This window comes from Mytilus trossulus, chromosome 13 (assembly GCF_036588685.1).
Source record: "Mytilus trossulus isolate FHL-02 chromosome 13, PNRI_Mtr1.1.1.hap1, whole genome shotgun sequence".
Lineage (NCBI taxonomy): Eukaryota > Metazoa > Mollusca > Bivalvia > Mytilida > Mytilidae > Mytilus > Mytilus trossulus.
Genome location: NC_086385.1, coordinates 5,725,652 through 5,746,508, shown reverse-complemented (window position 1 = coordinate 5,746,508; position 20,857 = coordinate 5,725,652). Strand labels below are relative to the sequence as shown.

General features: G+C 31.6%; 1 protein-coding gene across 1 annotated transcript in view; it reads right to left on the bottom strand.

Moving 5' to 3' along the window:
* LOC134695116 (dnaJ homolog subfamily C member 13-like) overlaps positions 1-20,857 on the bottom strand; it is a 71,585-nt gene that overhangs the window by 25,576 nt on the left and 25,152 nt on the right. The window contains exons 21-41 of the mRNA XM_063556309.1: positions 20,673-20,768; positions 19,791-19,901; positions 18,969-19,097; positions 18,317-18,461; positions 17,599-17,671; positions 17,028-17,187; positions 15,712-15,774; positions 14,755-14,856; positions 13,876-13,980; positions 13,120-13,322; positions 12,542-12,626; positions 11,288-11,488; positions 10,687-10,841; positions 8,684-8,885; positions 7,816-7,931; positions 5,523-5,601; positions 3,561-3,693; positions 2,825-3,009; positions 2,161-2,235; positions 1,526-1,642; positions 676-855 (exon numbers count right to left, since the gene is read on the bottom strand). Coding sequence (XP_063412379.1) covers positions 676-855; positions 1,526-1,642; positions 2,161-2,235; positions 2,825-3,009; positions 3,561-3,693; positions 5,523-5,601; positions 7,816-7,931; positions 8,684-8,885; positions 10,687-10,841; positions 11,288-11,488; positions 12,542-12,626; positions 13,120-13,322; positions 13,876-13,980; positions 14,755-14,856; positions 15,712-15,774; positions 17,028-17,187; positions 17,599-17,671; positions 18,317-18,461; positions 18,969-19,097; positions 19,791-19,901; positions 20,673-20,768 — 2,715 coding nt within the window. The remainder of the gene's footprint in view (positions 1-675; positions 856-1,525; positions 1,643-2,160; positions 2,236-2,824; positions 3,010-3,560; positions 3,694-5,522; positions 5,602-7,815; positions 7,932-8,683; positions 8,886-10,686; positions 10,842-11,287; positions 11,489-12,541; positions 12,627-13,119; positions 13,323-13,875; positions 13,981-14,754; positions 14,857-15,711; positions 15,775-17,027; positions 17,188-17,598; positions 17,672-18,316; positions 18,462-18,968; positions 19,098-19,790; positions 19,902-20,672; positions 20,769-20,857) is intronic.

Here is a 20,857-nt window from a genome sequence, read left to right as displayed (position 1 = left end):
AATGCTTTGGTTTTTGAGTTATAAGCCAAAAACTGCATTTTACCCCTATGTTCTATTTTTAGCCGTGGCGGCCATCTTGGTTGGTTGGCAGGGTCACCGGACACAATTTTTAAACTAGATATCCCAATGATGATTATGGCCAAGTTTGGATTAATTTGGCCCAGCAGTTTCAGAGGAGAAGATTTTTGTAAAAGTTAACGACGACGGACGCAGGACGACGGACGACGACGGACGCCAAGTGATGAGAAAAGCTCACTTGGCCCTTCGGGCCAGGTGAGCTAAAAATGATGAGAATTGAAACATAAATGTCACAAAAGCAATATCTAATTTCTTAAACTGATCTAATATCAATATTTAAGCCTATATTCAACGAACAAACAAAATAAAATAAAGGAGAATGTGTCCATGGGACACAGATGATGCCCTTATTTCATATAATGTAATTAAAGGGTTTAATTTGAGAACTAAAAGTGTATTTTGTAATAATAAGCATTATGTATAAGTTTCATAACATTTTGTTGAGGCAATCTAAAGTAAGGGAAAAGAAACCAATTATAGGACATACATACAGACAGACAAGGGCAACACTAAATGCCCCCTCTTCTGGCAGGGACATAAAAATCTGATTAAACAACTTTCTAACTACCACTTGTTTAATGTAAAAAACTACTTTACCTGTTGGTTACTTTCTCCGCTCTTCTCTACACCTCCCTCCTCTAATGTGTAATCATAATTGAACAAGTACAGCAGTAAATGGTAGAGCACACCTGATTGGAAGAGATTGGTCTGCAACCAGAAGTCCACAGAAAAGGCACTTATACACTGTGCGACTTCAGAACACAATTTTGGCAGGTTCTGAAAAATTGTAATTGTATGTAGTAAAAATATCTTGATTGTAGATCCAGTAAACATTTCTTAGAGAGAAAATATAATTAAAAGAAAATTTTTGATTTACGAGATTTGAGAAAGTTTCTCCTTTTGTGGCCTGTCTAAGTGCAGTTAAACTCAAATTGTCATACTGACCGCTAGCATTCAGAAATTTTTTTGATATGTTGAAAAGTTTTCTTCATCCAAAATAAATGTTTACACTTCAAATCATCTAATGTCCAAGACAGATGCATCCTTTATTTTTTAAAGACATTTCCTTAAGAATTGACAAAGAACTGAGAAGTAATACCGTATAGTGGGTTATTTTCGCGGGGTGTAAATTTTCGCTTATTTTCGCGGATAGAAGAAAATCGCCAAAATAAATTCCGCCGAATTAAAGGTGTACATGCAAAGGTATTAATAAAAGTTTTCATCCGCCAAAATAATAACCGCTAAAATATTTCGTATACCTTGTTCAATGAAAATCGCGAAATTTTACACCCGCGAAAATAACCCGCTATACGGTATATATACAAATAGATACATGCAAAACATTTTTTTCAAATCAATTTAATAATTCTTTGTTTTGCTGTTTACATAAATATTTATAGAGTAAGCAGACAGACAAGGCATTATAGCCCCATTCTTATTTACTCACTTTGTAATATAATATTCTACAGATATTTTTAATAATGGCCGGTATTTCTTGGATCTTCTCTCGACATCCTTCAAACTGTGAAGCTACAGCATAACATTTCACCACATGTGTACACACCTATAACACAAAATCAAAGACATGAGAGCACTGTAAGGCTGCTTACTTATATAGTTATTGATGTAAGACTGAAAAATTTTCGTATTAAGATTATTCCAAAAGATTTTTTTACACAATGTCAATTTTATTTAGTTTTATTTATAGAGAATAACAATTTTTCTGTTTTATCATAACCAAAGTTAAGGGATGTTCTAAAATTTTTCAAGTAACTAAATATGGGTGGTTTCATTTTATTAAGATTTTTGTAAGAATTCTCCAGGTTTACATGTTTGAATTGTTCAACCTAGTTTTTTTCTCCCTATCCTGTCTCAATTTTAGAAATTACAAAATACATCTAAAAAACTCTCAACTTAGTTTAATATTGCCTTCCTACATTTTTCACTACCAGAAGTAAAAAAAATCTTACATAATCAACCTTTACATAATAGCAAGTAATGACAATCTGCAGGTTTTTAACATCTAACTGAATGAGTACTACATTCCCTTTTCTTTTTTTAATTTTCTAACCATAAACTTACCTGTACTGCTGTATCTTCATGTTTACTTGATTGATTGAGAACATTCATACATCTGTCAAAAGCTTCTTGTAACACCTGAATACATAGAAAAATAAGTGTTATTAATATTTTAGAGTGAGTCTTTTTATGATGTGATGTAACACTATTATTTCAGATAAGGGAGAAGGTTTGGTACCATCAAATAGCTAAGTCCTGCTGCAATACACATAGACAATATAAGTGTTATTGATATTTCATAGTGAATATTTCTATGTTGTGATGTTACACTATTGTTTTAGACAAGGGAGGAGGTTTAGTACCATTTAAAATTTGTTTGCACCTGTCCTAAGGCAGGAATCTGATGATCAGTAGTTGTCATTTGTTGATGTGGTTCATAAGTGTTTCTCGTTTTTGTTTTTTATATAGATTAGACCATTGGTTTTCCTGTTTGAATGGTTTTACACTAGTAATTTTTTTAGGCTCTTTCTAGCTTGCTGTTCGGTGTGAGATAAAGCTCCATGTTGAAGACTGTACCTTGACCTTTAATGGTTTTCTTTTGTAGATTTCTGACCTGGCTGGAGGGTTGTCTCGTTGGCACTCATACCACACCAGTTTGATCATTAAAGAGATGTCAAGATCTATGCTAGGTAAAAAGCTGAGCAAGATTTTCAAATTGGACAATTACCTGAATACCATGTTCCCTTCGTAACTCCTCTGCATTTAAGGCAGAACAGTTGACAGTATGGTATGCTAACTCAGTTGCCGCTGCCAGTAATGGTGCAGACTTTGAGAACAGTTGGTCGTCATTAGTCTCCATTCTTATTGTTTTGATCAACATTGGATATCCAGCATATTTGTATGGTTGCAATTCTGAAAAACAAAATACAAACTTCTGTTAAGAATCATTATTAATAACAGGCTAATAATGTTGTAGGCTAGTCTACAAAAGACTTGTTAGGGATGCTGGGATAAAAAATACAAAATGTATTAAAAATTTGAAGCTGAAGTGCATTTGAAGGACTCAAACTTTCAGATTTTTTTTTTGCCAAACAGAGCTAATGTAATTCATTCCTGGGGTAGACAATCCTTATTATTTTGAAGAATTCAACATTTGTAAACAGTTAGGTAAAAAAATGTAAACACTGAATCGAAATGATCACTGAATAACTTTTTGGCTTGAACATTTTACACTTGTAAATATGGTAGGAAACTGAATTATTAGCACAAAAATTACATTCATCAAGAATTACGCCTTAAAACCATCCTTGATACCATTTTTCTAAGAATGGACAAGAAGACTGTACAAAAGTGACCACATACTGTTCAAAAATTATATCTGAATTTCCCTAAAAATATTTGAATTAACAACATTTTAAGCAACCAAGATGTATCTATTATTTTAAATTCTATATTTGTCTTACCTTCCTTGTGCCTTTTAAATAAAATAGACTGGGCTTTAAGTATTAACACTATGTTCTGTGGGTCCGGACCATCTTTTAATCTGGATTTACTACATAAAAATTCATATGCTGTGTTAACTTTCTCAAACATATCCTGAAAAGAAATTGATAAAGAAAAATTAAAGAAACTTATTTAACATTACCATATAAGCGGGTGGTTTGGGTAGCCACAAAACCAGGTTCAGCCCACCATTTTTTCTTAAAATGTCCTGTACCAAGTCAGAAAAAATGGCAGTTGTTAATCTTATAGGTCGATTCTGTGTATGTTGCATTGTCATTTTTTTCTTTGTTAAGGTAGCACAATACAAAGATGTTTTCACCCTCAATCAGACAACTTTAAACTGATGTAATTCATTTCATCCTTCTTTATATTTTATAAATGAGGTACCAAAAGAAAAGAAGAAAGATTAATCTTTCAAATTGTGATAATTTCATTATGACATATTTATTACATAATCAATTGTTATGTAATTAGTTGCTATATTGTGATGTCCATACTTGAATGAACCGTGTCTAAGATTTCCAAAAACATCAATAGAACAAATTTTATACCCAATTTAATTTAGTGATCTCTTATGAATTGATGTTGCAAACTTCATTGAAGATTTATGAGAGAATGAAATCCAATAGGAAAAATCTGAGACACGGTTTTGGAGGTCAATCTGTGTTGTGCAAGAATCTATAAAATATGTTGGGATGTTAAGAATAACAAAGAAGCTAAGTTCCTTCAAGTATGGACATCACAATATAGCAACTAATTGCATAACAATTAATTATATAATAATTATGTCATAATGAAATTATCACAATTTGAAAGATTAATCCTTCTTCTTTCTTTTGGTACCTCATTTATAATATTTAAAGAAGGATGAGTGGAATTACAGTTTAAAGATGTCTGATTGGGGATGAAAAATCTTTGTATTGTGCTACCTTAATATCAGTGTTTCTTTTGTTTCATTGCTCTCCTCGTATAGTTGATGTTTTTCACTTGGTTTTAGTTTGTAACCTGGATTTGTTTTTTCTCAATTGATTTATGATCTTCGAACAGCAATATACTACTGTTGCCTTTATTTTTTGTCATACATTACTATGAAACTGACAAACCTTATCATAATTGAACACTTTATCATATAAATCAAAATATTAACAAATAGTATATATATTCTTGACTATTTTTGGAAAGAGTTCATAAACATGAAGCCTTCCTATGTTGCGTTTTGTGAACTATTATTTGTCTGTTGATTTTTTGCCATGGTGTTGACAGTTTGTTTTCTACTTACAAGTTTAAATGTTCCTTTGGTATCTTTCGCCTCACTTTTTGAAAATATCCAAAAAATGAGTTATAACACTCTAGATATCACTCGTTATAACACTCTAGATATCACTGGTTATAACACTCTAGATGTCACTGGTTATAACACTCTAGATATAACTAGTCACTAGTTACAAACAACTTTTATATACCTCAATCCTTGAAAATTAATGAATCCACAATATTCTATCTATACAGTACTATGACTGAAGAATTACAATGGTCAGTCAGCAAAACTTGATTCGTGACTGCCATATCAACAATATATATTCAGCATACACCTTCGGCTGTTGTTTGCTCTATGGTCGGGTTGTAGTCGCTTTGACACATTCCCCATTTCCTTTCAATTTTATTATTTTTTATTTATTATTATCTACATGTACGTGTATATGAGAGTGCTTAATATTGTAAATGGTAAAATTGAGAATGGAAATGGGGAATGTGTCAAAGAGACAACAACCTGACCATAGAGCAGACAACAGTAGAAGGTCACCAACAGGTCTTTTATGCAGAGAGAAATTTCAGCACCGGAGGTGTCCTTTAGCTGGCCCCTAAATAAATTTATATACTAGTTCAGTGATAATGAACGCCAAACTAAAGCTATTTCTTACCCTGCCCTCAGGATTCTTATCTGGATGGTATTTCTGGGCTAGTTTGAAGTAAGCTTTTCTTATCTTTGCCTCATCATGACTGAAAATATAAGATAAGAAAGATAAGATATGTTAGAAAAGGACAATCAAACAGTGCCCTACCTGAATAGCAAAACTCAACTTAGAGGCCTCAATGGCCAAGTGGTTCATCTACTGTGGATTCATTATTTTTCGTTGGATACCATTTTTTGTGGGTTTCGTGGGTACAGGTGAACCAAAAATTCAAATGTTCAACGAATATCATATTTCCAATAGGCTTTGTATACATAGATTGTATAAACCACGAAATCAAATGTCCACGAATATGCAAGTTTTCAGCAATCCACCAAAATTGATACGAACGAAAAATAAATGAATCCACAGTACTCAATATTAAAGCCTGTTATAACTCAGGTTGTAAGTTTAGACCTCACATATGGCAGCAGTGCATTTATAGAATCCAAACTAAAAAGACCAAGATTGTCAATTTTATTGCTTAAAGGTTTGCTTCTCTCCTGCTTCCTCTACCAATAGAATACCACAATAAAGCCACTAATAGTACGGAAAGGAAGTGGCATTTAAAGTCATAAGAAACCTCAAACCAAAAAAATAATGCATATGTTTTTTTATAACTCAATGGATAGTTTTCATTATAAAACTTATGTACATATACTTTTTTCTGAAGAAAATTCTTTAATTTATTAATATTTAGAAGAAGTTTACTTTATTTTAATTGCTTGCTTCCAGCAACCAATTCCCCCGACATATTTTCCATATGCAAAGTGACCTCAGTGTGACCCATCTTGTAAAAACCCGGTGATCACAATAGGCATGGATGTCCTTAAAATAAACTATTATCTGAATTTACATGTTAAACACATGCTCTCTTTCCATGCTTTTTGTTTATTTTTTGTCGATTGTTGACAAACAGGTGACCAAAGTTAAACTCCGGCTCCAAAACACGAACTTTAATTACCTGCCATATTTTCACAACAACACTGACCGATTGAAAAAAAAATTGACGATTATACGAAATTTACACGAAAAAAATGATAAATTCGTGCACAGAAGACTAAGTTTATGATGTTTGTATGCATTGGTTCAAGAATTTGAAGAACATTATTTTTCACCGGTCACTCGTTTCTTATGACTTTAACACAAACAGTCAAACATTCAATAAATCTGAGTAAAAATTGAAGAATTTTCTAATACATGTAAACTAAGCAAAATTTCAAAGTCATTGTCAATAAACCATAACTGAGGGGAGGGTAAAAAAAAATCCATGGTAAAGATATGTGCCAATGTTAAGACAACTGCATACCAAGTATCATTGACCTACCATTACTGGTTCCCCATAAACTGACCTAATCACCAACTAATACATGTAAAATAAGCTAAAGTTTAAAAGTCAATAGACCATGACTAAGGGGCAGGGCCAAATAATCTCCATGGAAATGAGATGTGCCAATGCTTATACAACTGCATACTAAATATGATTGACCTTCCACTTGTGGTTCACCATAAACTAGATCTAATCACAAACTTATACATTAATGACGTTGTCACATACCTATGTCTCGCTTTATTACTCCGTCAAGGCGAGACAAAAATTGAAGGATTTTCAACCTTTGTCTTTAGTCAATTTACATAAATAATAAACTAAAAATGTATATATATAAAAAAAAATTGCCTATATCAAAACACTGATATGAGTGAAATGGTACTCTCTTAGTCTGTTAGTTGACCCAACAGTGTTGCTGATCTAATGATAACTAGACAAAGTTTTGCTCCTGTTCTCCACTCTAAAGTAACTGTATTATAACAAAGTCAATGTAGGACTTTCTTTGAGATAATAATGTGTCTGTGATACACAAATGATGCCCTATGCAGAAGCAAGGTGTTAGTTTAAAATAAAAGCCAAGCATGGGAGCACATAGGTCTATGGTTCACTGTGGGTGGAGTTACTGTGGATTCATGATTATTCGTTGGATACCAATTTTCGTGGATATTGTGGGTACAGGTGAACCACGAATTCAAATGATCAACAAATTATATACTTTCAATAGAGTTTGTTTACAGAGATTGGCAAAACCACAAAATCTAATATCCATGAATATGCAAGTTTTCAGCAATCCACGGAAATTGATACCCACGAAAATAAATGAATCCACAGTATCCAGAAATGATATGCAAGTATATACTCCAAAAATAACAAAGTTCAACTACATGTCTTTCCAAAAAAAATTAAGGTAAGTTTATAGTTTTAAGATCTTACCCTCCAACACCTTTCTGTAAATGTAAAACTGTCAGAGCATCATCTATAGACATGGTCGGTGCTTTCTTATCTACTTCTTTCTTCCAGGCTTCTAATATATCTTTTAATAATTTAACCTATTATTAAATAAAAATAAATATTAAGATAACATTTTACTATCAAGACAAAATAATGAATAAATGTTTTTTATGTATGGAAATTTCAAGCTATAACCTTAGACTAAGTTAAGAACTTATGAAAAATGTATTGATGAAGAATGCAATTATTTATCTTTTCTATTTCAGGCCAAATAAGTGTTGTTTTTTGTTTGTTTCTGGCTATTTAGTCCGTCTTACTTCAAATAAAAAAAGATGCTTTACAATCTGTCTTATAATATAACTAACTATACAAACACTTACCCGATCTTTAATAGGCCAATCAGCGAATTGTTGTTGATCACAGAGATCCTTAACACATTGTATTATAATATAACTAATTAAAACACTAACCAGATCCTTAATAGGCCAATCACAGAGATGCTTAACACATTATTTTATAATATATAACTAATTAAAACACTTACCAGATCCTTAATAGGCCAATCACAGAGATGCTTAACACATTGTATTATAATATAACTAATTAAAACACTGACCAGACCCTTGATGGGCCAATCACAGAGATGCTTAACACATTGTTTAAAAATATAACTAATTAAAACACTTACCCGATCTTTAATAGGCCAATCGGGGAATTGTTGTTGATCACAGAGATGCTTAACACATTGTATTATAATATAACTAATTAAAACACTTACCGGATCTTTAATAGGCCAATCACAGAGATGCTTAACACATTGTTTAAAAATATAACTAATTAAAACACTTACCGGATCTTTAATAGGCCAGTCAGGGAATTTTTGTTGATCACAGAGGTGCTTGAGATAATATATATTACAAAACAGTTCATTTTCTAATTGTGGATAGTTTATGACTGGTATTGGACAATACTGATATAACGATCTTGTGTTGCTTTGGAGACGAGGTGAAAAGTCAGCAATGTGTGAAGCTATTTTCTCTATCATAAGTCGCCTGTGAAAAGAAATATACATTAGTACTGAAATTTTGTTCTGAAACATTTACATGTATTTATTTACAACTGTTAATGTAAATGTCGTTAGGCCACATTTAAAAGAATGTCTGTTTCCCCTCCCCCGGGTCTACCCTTTGGAAACAGACCAGGAAGGCACGTTCTTTCTTTTTTCTTTTTTTTTAACTGGATGTGATTGTCATAGCATGGTCACATGAATGGTTTGACTTATCAGTTGTTTGTGCTCAAATTGAGTGTATTTGTTTAGGTTATCAATCCTTCTGCTTTCAAGCACTTTCCAAAAATGGGAACAAATTATTTTCAGGAAAAATAATTTCGATTTTTTTGTGGAAAATATTTTTTTGACCCGGGGGCTTATTTTTGACACGGGTGGGGGGAGGGGAAACAAACATATTTTTAATTTTGGCCTTACCTTGCAAGACCCTAATGGGTTGTCACTGTCTTTAAAAACATAGTAGATAAATATATATACACATTGTTGTACAGTAGTTGTCGTCTGTTTATGTAGCTCATATGTGTTTCTAGTTTCTGGTTTTTATATAGATTAGACCATTGGTTTTCCCGTTTGAATGGTTTTACACTAGTTATTTTTGGGGCTCTTTATAGCTTGATGTCAGTGTGAGACAAGGTTCTGTGTTAAAGGCCATACTTTGACCTATAATGGTTAACATTTATAAATTGTGACTTGGATGGAGAGTTATCTCATTGGCAATCATACCACATCTTCCTATATCTATACATTGTTGTTTTATATCACTTTTTTTATTTGAAGAATTTGATTGTTTCTATGTAATCTTTTCAAAACTAACACAGATTCTGAAAGATAAAGGACTCAACATATTGTACAAATACCAACTGGTTTCTGTTGTAGAATGAGTGTTGTCCTCAAAAAGTTGTTTGGTTGTGTTTGTCATTTTGTTGCTGTCTTATTGACGAATACTCCTTTTATTTATACTGTCTCTTCTGGTTGTCAATTTAACTGCTTGAAGAAATCAGCTATATATATTCTTTATAATTTTATATTTACACCTATGCATAGGAACTATTTTGTTTTTAAATATGTAAACATTTCCATTATATTATTTTTTTATGGGTTTCGAAATGGTATTGTTACATCTAACAAAGAGTATTAAAATGGTGCAAGGCGCCTAAAGCGTGCAATGAGGTGAGAATTTTCTCTTTTTTTTTAGGCTCTTTGCTCCATGTTTAATACCTCACTGTGACTTTTAGATGAAGAACAGCAATTAAAGCACTGTGCCTTTGCTATCTTTTTGTGCTTCTTGGTGTGCATGTATTGATGTTGTGTCAATTAAGAGATTATATTTTAAGCTCTGACAACATCAATTGGTGATTTGATGGTCTCAAATTAAGTTTACTGGCGACGCATTAACGAAGACAGTAAACAGGTATTTGCGACCATTAAATCACCAATTGATGGCATTGGAGCTTAGAATACAATATTGTTATCTCCGTTCTACTGAAACCGACAGAAAACAATGTTTTAAAATCATTATATATATTGTCTGCAGTTGTGAGTACCTTCCATAGCATCCATTGTCAATTGATGCCATGTAAAAAAGTTAGGTTATCCAATCGAAATGAATGTTACAAACCTTGTTGCATTAGAATGATGGATACCTGATACCTTTTGTTCTTTTCTATCATATGGAATAATAATGCATTTTTACAAGATATAAATGACAAACTACCAACTACATGTAGTTTATTCAATGCTTTTAGAAGTATATACAGTTTGAAATTCACCATGGCTAGGAGACTTACCTCATTTCTGTGTTCCAGATAGCTTCTGGAGTATCAAACTCTCCCAAGAATATCTGAGCAAATTTGTCTGCAGAGTAATTCTCTAAATAACATACCATGGCCTCTGGTAATATGTGACCAAGAACACTTCTGTTCATGATGTCTGAACTTTTTTTCTAAAATGAGAAAGAGAGAAAAAATGACAGGTGAGGTTTGTTCCGGAAAATAATATTCAGAACAAGTTTTACTAAACCATTGCTGCATGGAAGAATTTGTCATAGTTAAATGAAATCAGTTTATTTAATTTTTCAGGAAATAATTGAAGTTCATTTGCACTATACTGAGCTAGCCATATTATCAATAAAATAATTAGTAAATCTTTATTCTAATTTCTATTTTTCTTGTAATTAAAAAGAAATGTTGAAATAAAATCTAATCGAAGCAAACAATGCTATCCATAAATTGGTCTGAATAAAATAACTAGTTACCCCCTCTCTATATTCAAAGAATATATACTGTTTTAAAACAGTCCCTTCTATATTTTTAGTATATATACTGTTTTGAAACAGCCCTCTACTACATTTTAGGTATATCTACTGATTTGAGACAGTCCCCAACTTACCTCATCTGATCTGAATGCTTGACTAACATGTGTATATTTCATGAATCTGGCTACAGGTAAAACGTTTGATCCAGTGTACATCATCATAAAATAAAAAGCACCTGTGAGATACAGACGGGATATGTTTGGATTGTCCTGCATAATGTCATACAATAAACTGGCTATCTTCTCCACTAAAATGGGGTCAAAGGTTAATAACAACTGAAAACAAACAAATAATTTAAATATTAATGCAGAAAGAGTAAATTGATATAAATGTTGGGAAAATAAAATCATAAGTTGAAGTTTATGCTCAATCTTAAGTTTTCTATGTATTTTTTATTATTTGTTGATGTGTAAGGTTTTTTTAAAAGAAATTTATATTTTTTGGTATTGTCAGTATTTAATAGCTTTGAATGATTATTTGTATTTTCTGCCTCTTTTTTGAAGACAAAGGTCTATTATTTTTCGTAATCTGCAAATAATGAAATTTTAAATCTAGAAAAACACTTGTTTTGCTTTTCTTATTGTTTAAGGCCCTACAGCTGAAGTGGGAAGTTTGTGTTTTTCAATTGTGAGTTCTCAACTTATGTTTTTGGTTGACCTGTTCATATTTTAATTCCTTGTTTTAAAAGTTCCAATAGGGAACATTCTTTACATATTTCAGTTGTTTTATTAGTTTTTGACCATGGTATTGTAAGTTTGTCTGTAATAGACTTTAATATGAGGTTTGAATTCTCCCTTGGCATTTTCTGTCTATTTGATGAAGACAAACTTGAAGTCAGTGGATACATTATTTTTCATTTGATTCCAATCTTAGTTGATATTTATGTACGGACGAAGGAACGAACGGACGAACAGAGACCAGAAAACATAATGCCCCTCTACTATTGTAGGTGGATAAAAATCATGAATTAATTTTATTCAATAACTTTTCTTCAATCTTTTGTATTTAGCAACCATGAAAATTAATTAATTCACAGTATTTGACATAGCAATTTCATTATCAAACAATAATGAAGATTCACTTATTTTCGTGGGTACTAATTTTCGGGGATTATGAAAAACTTGCATGTTCATGAATATTTATTCGTGGTATTTCCAAATTCTACGTACAACACTATATAAATTATGCCTTGTTGAACATTTAATTTCATGTTTCACCTGTACCCACAAAATCATCGAAAATTGATCGCCAACGAATAATAATGAATCCATTCTAAAATTTCACCACAAGTACAAATGAAAGACAAGTTCTAGTAAGTTTAAACTCACCTGAACTATATGAGGAAGACAAACTGGGTCAGACAATAATCTATTAATTCTTGGCAGTGGTCTGATTATTGCTCCATCAGAGTCCCTGTAATTGAATCAATAAATTTTAACATATTTTTCTTTGTAAGCCTGTCATGACTTTAGCATATTCAATTTTCTTATGATCTACAAGAAATATAAATTTCCTAAACTATCCCAACCAGTGTTTTACAAAAGTTTCTTCTTATTTTAGGATTCAAGAATAAAAGGAAAGTACCTAAATATTTTAATAGTCTCTGTTACTTTTTTTGCTAGTATCTATATATTTTGATATGTCCCCCTAATGACTATGGATAGTAATCATACTTCTGATATTGTCCCTTTTATTGAGTGTTCTTGTATAAAAAGAAAATATGTTGTTATTTTGATATGACCCATCTACCTAGCTAGAAAAGTATCCACATAATTTTATTTATCATTATCCGTTTGGAAATTATCTGCATATTTTGATATGGTCCAATTTAAGTTACGATATCAATCATATTCTGAAATTGTCCTTTTATGATAGTTATAATATGTTCTGATACTGTCCCTCTTACCGACTTGGATAGTATCCAGACATTTTGATCAACATATTGAGTATTAAACAGGCCAGATCACTTTCATTCAAGACTGGTTGACTAGTGGCCAGTATTGTCCATTTGAGTTGTGGCACAGACTGTAACGGCCGCCACCCGTCCATTCCTTGCGCCCAACATCTGGTCTTCGCATGAACTACACCTTCATCCCACAATTCTTTCATCTATCATGTAAAAAAATATCTCAATAACAAAGATGTGTATGTAGTACACGGATGAAAAATTACTTAATCAATTTACTGAGAGTAACATGTTTTTCTTTACCTCTATAGTAACTTCATACAAGAGTTGTCCCACCCTTAAAAAATAGAATGCTCTAGCAAATTTTCTGTAGCTTAAATTTATTTGCAATTTCGTTGAATGAGACAATTCATCAGGCCAGTTAGCTGATGACCCTGTAAGTCTAACAACAAGTTTTTGAGCTGAGAAAAATCCTTCTATAAGACATAACTACAGTGAAACATGCAGCCAAATGTTTTGAGGAATGTGTTGAAAGCAAATTATTGCACATTTATTCAAAAAGAAACAAAAAGGCGCTTGGTATATAAATTGTAGCTTTATCTTTTAGCACTCAGTATAAATAGAGGCTGAAGTAGAATATTTTGTCTGCACCAAAATGAATTCTTAATTTCACAATAATTTCAAAACATTTTGTAGACTTTTTGGGTTATCTCCCCTACATGTTATGCCTTTGTACCCAAAGAGATCTGACTTCACCTCATCAAAACTATATGGTCCTAGTCTTTCTTTATCTTTGTTTCCGTAATACCATTCTTTCTCTGTTTCTCTCTTCATGTCTGCTCCAGCTTCTATCACATTGCTCTGAAAATTATAATATTAATCATCAATACTGAACTCCTAATTTGCATGTAGTAATCTGTGAGAAACCTGGCCTCACGGTCATAAAACTTTCGAGCATGATTTTTGTACTCAAGACTCGAAAATCAACCAATCAAATTGCTGGATTTCATGTTTCGAGCATGATTTTTGTACTCAAGACTCGAAAATCAACGAAATCAAATTGCTGGATTTCATGTTTCGAGCATGATTTTTGTACTCAGACTCGAAAATCAACGAATCAAATTGCTGGATTTCATGTTTCGAGCATGATTTTTGTACTCAGACTCGAAAATCAACCAATCAAATTGCTGGATTTCATGTTTCGAGCATGATTTTTGTGCTCAGAGCACTGAGCAAAGTTTTATGCCTCGAAGGCCTGGGCTCTCAGTCAGAATTGCAATACAAAATCCAGTATTTTGATTGGTTGAAATCAGAGTCAAGAGTTCAATAAACGCAATTGGCATTTTTATGTATGTTAGGTCAGGTTTATAATTTTGTGAGACAGATACAGTTTTGGTAGAAAAATATTCTCATCAGTGACATTCAAATCAAGATAGTTAGAAAAGATTGACAAATTTGTCTAATTTAACATCAATAAATTTTATCTTCAGTACAAATTTGTTTGCGAAACTCATCTTTAACTTGGACTGGAAGTCATCTTATAATGTTAATATTTTCATGTATGTATGATTTTAGTACTTGTTGAATATACTTTTATTGCGTATAATGTAAATAGGCTAAGATAAACAATCACACCTGTAATGGGACTGTTGCCCTGGACGTATGTAAATGAGCTAAGGTTAAGAGGTCAACCAGTACTTTAATTCCATTGGCATCCATAATTTCCTTCACATTTTTCTGAAATAAACATTGAGAATTCTAAACTGTAAATTACAACAAATAAGTACTGTAAATTCAGAAATTATTGCGTGCATTTATTATTGCGATTTTATCATTTTACACTTAAATGCGATTTTAATTTTTACGATTTTGAGAAAAATCCTGTTAAATTCATATAAAATATTTCAAAATGCGAGTTTAAATTATTGCGTTTACAACTCAGTCGCATTTTTCGCAATAATAAAAACCTCGCATTAATTTCTGAATTTACAGTACATTTATAATGAGTTTTTATGTGTCTCATTTATTATGCAGTATATCAATTCTTATCCAAGAAAATTTAACTATTTTTTTAAAAGAAGTAAGTCAATTAGTTCTTATCTAACAAATAATATTTATCTTTACATTGCTAATGTTTTTGAATGTGTAATCTTTGGCCAATTTTTGTTTAATGTCTTCACTTTAAATAAACTTGCCCACTAAGGACAGTTTTTTCATTCACATCATACTAAAATAATTGCTTGTCATGTTTTGGAATTTTCGTCAGATTTTCGGAATACTCTGGTTTTATCCATTTGAATGCCTTAAAAATTTTTCCCCATGAACCCCCATTTTTCTTTTAATGAATCTTTTATATGTATAATTATAAGTCATTTATAAAAGACTTATAAAATTTTATTCATGAAGAAAATTTCAATAGTTAAACCAATAACAGAAATTTTTTGAGTGTGAGGTTCAGGGGGATATTTGGGTGTATCTTACATGATCAACATGAAAGAATAACCCCTCCCAAATTTTTCAGTAAGGGAAATTTGGCTATACTTTTAGATTTTTAAGAGAACAAGTCCCACAGTTAACATACAATTTACTTACTGGGTGCAAAATTAATTTCTGTAAAAATAAAACTAATCTATCTCTCTCCAGTTTGTCTGTACACTGAAAAATATAAAAATAATCAAATCATATTATATATGTTTATCGCATACAATATGTTTTATGTTAAATATATTGGACTTACATCAAATGATCTGTTTGAAAGTTCTCGGTCACAAATATACTAGCTTTCTTACTGCTATGAGATTATAATACTAAATTTTGTATAAAGTACCAGTATTTAGTACTTAAAATTGAATCATTTAGAAACATTTGGTGAATTGTCTTTTTTAATTGCAATAATCTAATATTTAGAGCCTCTGTCGCTCAACTTGGTCTATGTGAATATGAAACGAAGGACACAGATAGATTCAAGACAAAATTGTGTTTTGGTGATGGTGATGTGTTTTTGTAGATCTACTTTAAATACTGAACATTCTTGCTGCTTACAATTATCTCTATCTATAATGAACTTGGCTTAGTAGTTACAGTGGAAAATGTTAGTAAAATTTTACAAATTTGTTGAAAATTGTTAAAAAATGACTATATAAAGGGCAATAACTCCTTAGGGGGTTAATTGACTATTTTGGTCATGTTAACTTCTTTTTTGATCTTAACTTTGCTGTACATTATTGCTGTTTACAGTTTATCTCTATCTATAATAATATTCAAGATAGTAACCAAAAACAGCAAAATGTCCTTAAAATTACCAATTCAGGGGCAGCAACCAAACAAAGGGTTGTCTGATTCATCTGAAAATTTCAGGGCAGCTAGATCTTGACCTGATAAACCATTCTACCCCATGTCAGATTTGCTCTAAATGCTTTGGTTTTTGAGTTATAAGCCACAAACTGCATTTTACCTTATATTCTATTTTTAGACGAGACGGCCATCATGGTTAGTTGGCTGGGTCATTGGACACATTTTTAAACTAGATACCATCATACCCCAACAATGATTGTGGCTAAGTTTGGTTTAATTTGGCCCAGACGTTTCAGAGGAGAAGGTTTCTGTAAAAGTAAAACTGCAGGATGATGCCGGACGCAGGATGACGCTGGACGCAAAGTGATAGGAAAAGCTCACTTGGCCATTTGGGCCAGGTAAGCTAATAATACATATATGGCTTTTCCATCAATCTTAGGTCAAAAGTTTAACTTTATGCTGTCAATTTTTAGTTTGAGTTTAGATATTGTCCTGCTTTTCTTTGAAATCTACCTCACAAAAATTTAATTCATATTTTACCCATAATGCATCACTTACCCTTTCTAGCATGCCAACCATATATTTTGTATTTTTACCCATAATGCATCACTCACCCTTTCCAGCATTCCAACCATATATTTTGTATCATTAAATGCTCCGATCTCTTCATGACATCTCCCATACACAATAGTCATAGCCTGGAGACACATACATTTCATGGGAATTTTTGGCGTCAATAAAAATCTATGGTACAGGTCATTGAAAAATTCATACCTGTGGGAAAAATAATCTTGATAGAAAAAAAAAAAAATATCATACTTTCATTCATCCTTTCTTGTGAAGATTTAAAAGTCAATGCATTTTGCTGATTTATGGCATATCTTAATTTGAAATTGCTGAAGTCCTCATTTCAAAATAAAAGGCATGTTGAGAACTGCATATTGAAAAATCAAAAATGATACATTATGGATTCATTAGTAGTAATGGGATACCATTTTAACTGATTTCGCAGGGAAAGATAAACCCTGAATCTTAATAGATATTCAAAGAAGAGCCAGTTATCTATAGGATTGTATGCAAACTTTCGCAAAACCATTAAATAAATATACACAAAATACAATATTCCCTAAAAAGTTGGTACCCTTGAAAATGAATAAATCCACGGACAAATTAAAAATTACTTACGATCGTTTTATAGCACTGGTTTCTTCTGATTCATTGTCATCTTCCTCAAGTAGCAGGCGTAGATAATAATCACCTGTTTATAATAATGATAAAAGAATAAACAAAAGATGTAGAGACAAATTGCTACTGTTATTGGCAGGTTTTTATTATTGCCAAAAATGTGACCAAGTTGAAACACGCAATAATTTAAACTTGCATTCTAAAATATCTTATATAAATTAAACAGGATTTTTATCCAAATCACAAAAATTAAAATCACATTTAAGTTTAAAATGACAAGATCCCAATAATAAATGCACCCAATAATTTCTGAATTCACAGTATTTATGTGTCCTTCTACCAAGAGGATGACTGGGGTATAGAATTTATCATCTGGGCTATCAGTCATAAAGCTTTACACAGTACTCTGAGTATACAAATAATGCACTAAACACTAAATCCAGTATTTTGATTGGTCGAAAATATGAGTATGTGTACAATAATGGACTTAAGTTTTTATGAGGGCTACCTAGGTGACCTATTACCAGGCTGAATATCACTACCCATCATAAGCTCTTTCTGCAGTGGTAGATCCTGCCCTTCCCCTGCTTAATCTATTTTTTAAAAGCTAGTTTTTTTTATTAATCCTTTACATCTTTGAAATAAAATAAAATGTTGCATGATGAGATACAGTCTACAAACACTCATAACAACTTCCCTAACTGATAATTGCTTTTACCTATTTTAATTTCATCACTGAGACAGACATATGGGACTTCAAATTCCTTATGATTCCAGCCTATCACACATTTGGCTCCTAATTCCTTGTCTACGGCAAAAGCTCTCATTTCATTCTCTAAACATTCCCGTAATTCTTCTCGGGTCTAAAAAATAATAATTAGTAGATTATCCCCCTTGATAATAGTCCATTTTCATATTATCCACTTTTGACTCCCCCAGAGTTTTAATTTTTGAAACAGGTTACCTTCTCTCTGGTTAGAGTCCTGGTAGTTGGTCCACCAAGAGCAACATAAAAAAGTTAAATCAAGCTTTTAATCAGATCTTTTTTGGAGGAAATAAACTATTTTTTATGATTTCATTAAATAACAAAATAATCAGAAAACTTTCTCCCAAAATTGCACAGATTTTATGTTTAAACTTCTTTTGGTTGCTCTTTCTTGACCGAGTTCTAGGATGTCTTACTTAATGAAACCTATCAAAAAATTATATAATACGAGGTCAAATGTAGGTAGCATGAAAATGGTCTACTTACGTAGTGTATTACCATCGGTTTCAGGGGAGATAATTAACATTCTATGTTAAAATTGTACAGTACTTGCATCATAAATTAATCCATCTTTTAATACCAAATGAACTATTTTACCATTTACCTTGTAATTCCAGATCAGATTTGGTTTTGCATGGTCACGGTTGAAATGGTAATAAAACAATTGCCAATTTGCTTCACTTTTAATCCTCTCTCGTCTTTTCCTCAGGACCACTGGCTTTATATCATTTTGCTTCAAAAGACAAAACAATAAAAATTATGAACGGTCAATGTCCAGGAAAGATTCCAAAATGAGCTAATGAATAGTGTATACTAACCTTAAATTAAATAGAAAATGGACAAATCATTAATAAAATATTTTTCAAGGTGATATAAATTAAATAGAAACAGGATAAATAATTAATAGAATATTTTTCTAGGTGACATAATCTATTTGGATGCTGAAAACTTCAATGTTTAGAAATTATAATATTGTTTTAGACTAAAAAAATATTTCAAAATATAACTTAAAATGAAATGCAATTGTTTTTTTTTTGGAGGGAGGAGTTAAAATGTATCATATAATATTGTTGATATTTTTAAACAGAAAATAAACATCATAATAATATAAATACGGAATAAAAAAAATAAAAAGATAAAAATAGTAAAAATTTTGTTTTTCCAGAATTTTGTCAATAAAAAAATGTCAATGAATGGTAAATATCCATAAACAAAGTACTGTGGATTCATTTATTTTCGTGTGAACCAATTTTCATGGTTTGAGGAAAACTTGCATATCTGTGGATATTTAATTTCGTGGTTTTTGCAAAGTCTGCATTCATTTCTTAAGAAGATTTGTAATTCGTTGAACATTTAAATTCGTGGTTCCCCTGTTCCCATGATATCCACAAAAATTGGTATCCAACGAATGAATCCACAGTTGTACCTGTTTTTGTTTCTGTAAGCCAATCCTAGCTCTCCAATGCTGAAGAAATTCATCTACTTTCTTTTCTATCATCACTATGTTTGGATTTCGTCTGTTTTTGTTCTGAATATCCTGTGATGAAAACAAATCAGTGTGTAATAATCAGAACTCATCAACGTTCAAATAATATCAAGAGTTTTGACTTTACTTGAAAAGAAAGGATATGGGGTAACCCATCCATGACACATTATAAGAACATCCACAGCAAGAAAAACTAATAGTAACAGCATAGTGCTTTAATTGCTGTCCTTCATCTCAAAGTCACATAGAGGCCTTCAACACAGAACAGATGCTCGCATGTCATTGCAATTTTTAGAAGGTCCCTAGAACCAGTTTCAGCAGAACTCTTTCCAATTGAAGGTCATGCCACAACTGTGAATTTCAAAACAAAGCCATAGAATAATATTTCCCTAATCCAAAGAAAATAGATTATATTTTGGGTTCTATTCAATTCATATTTCTGTATTTACTCTCATTTATAACACTCAAAATCCTAAAATATGATATACCAGTTCTTGATAATACCCCAAATTATTGTTCACTATAGTACATGAAAATCAGTAGAACTGACAAAATAGCCCCACCCTAGATAAAAGCAGTTTTCCTTCAGACATTTTTTTTCTGGAAAACCCCTAAGATACATTAGAAATATTAAATCATAGAAAGGCTCATTTCCTAATTTTTTTAATAATAAGGAAACAAATGTTATCTTCTTCATTTGTTTCTAAATTCAAGACCATTTTGAAATTAAACAAAGGAAAATCATAAAAGGAATATTTGTATCATTCTGAATAAACTTGAACAGAATCAAATCTGTCGTATTGAACATATTAATAATCTTACTTGTGCCAGCTTGAGATTATCTCTAACATTAAGTTTGTCATTCTCTATAACAGGTACTTCATCTTCAGAGTCGAGGTATGACAACAATCCTCCAGGCTGCAAAACATCAAGTCTGTCAAATTATACTGCCTTCAATTTTATATATATTTTGAATTTTTCTAAATAAAACATGTGTAAATATCTTT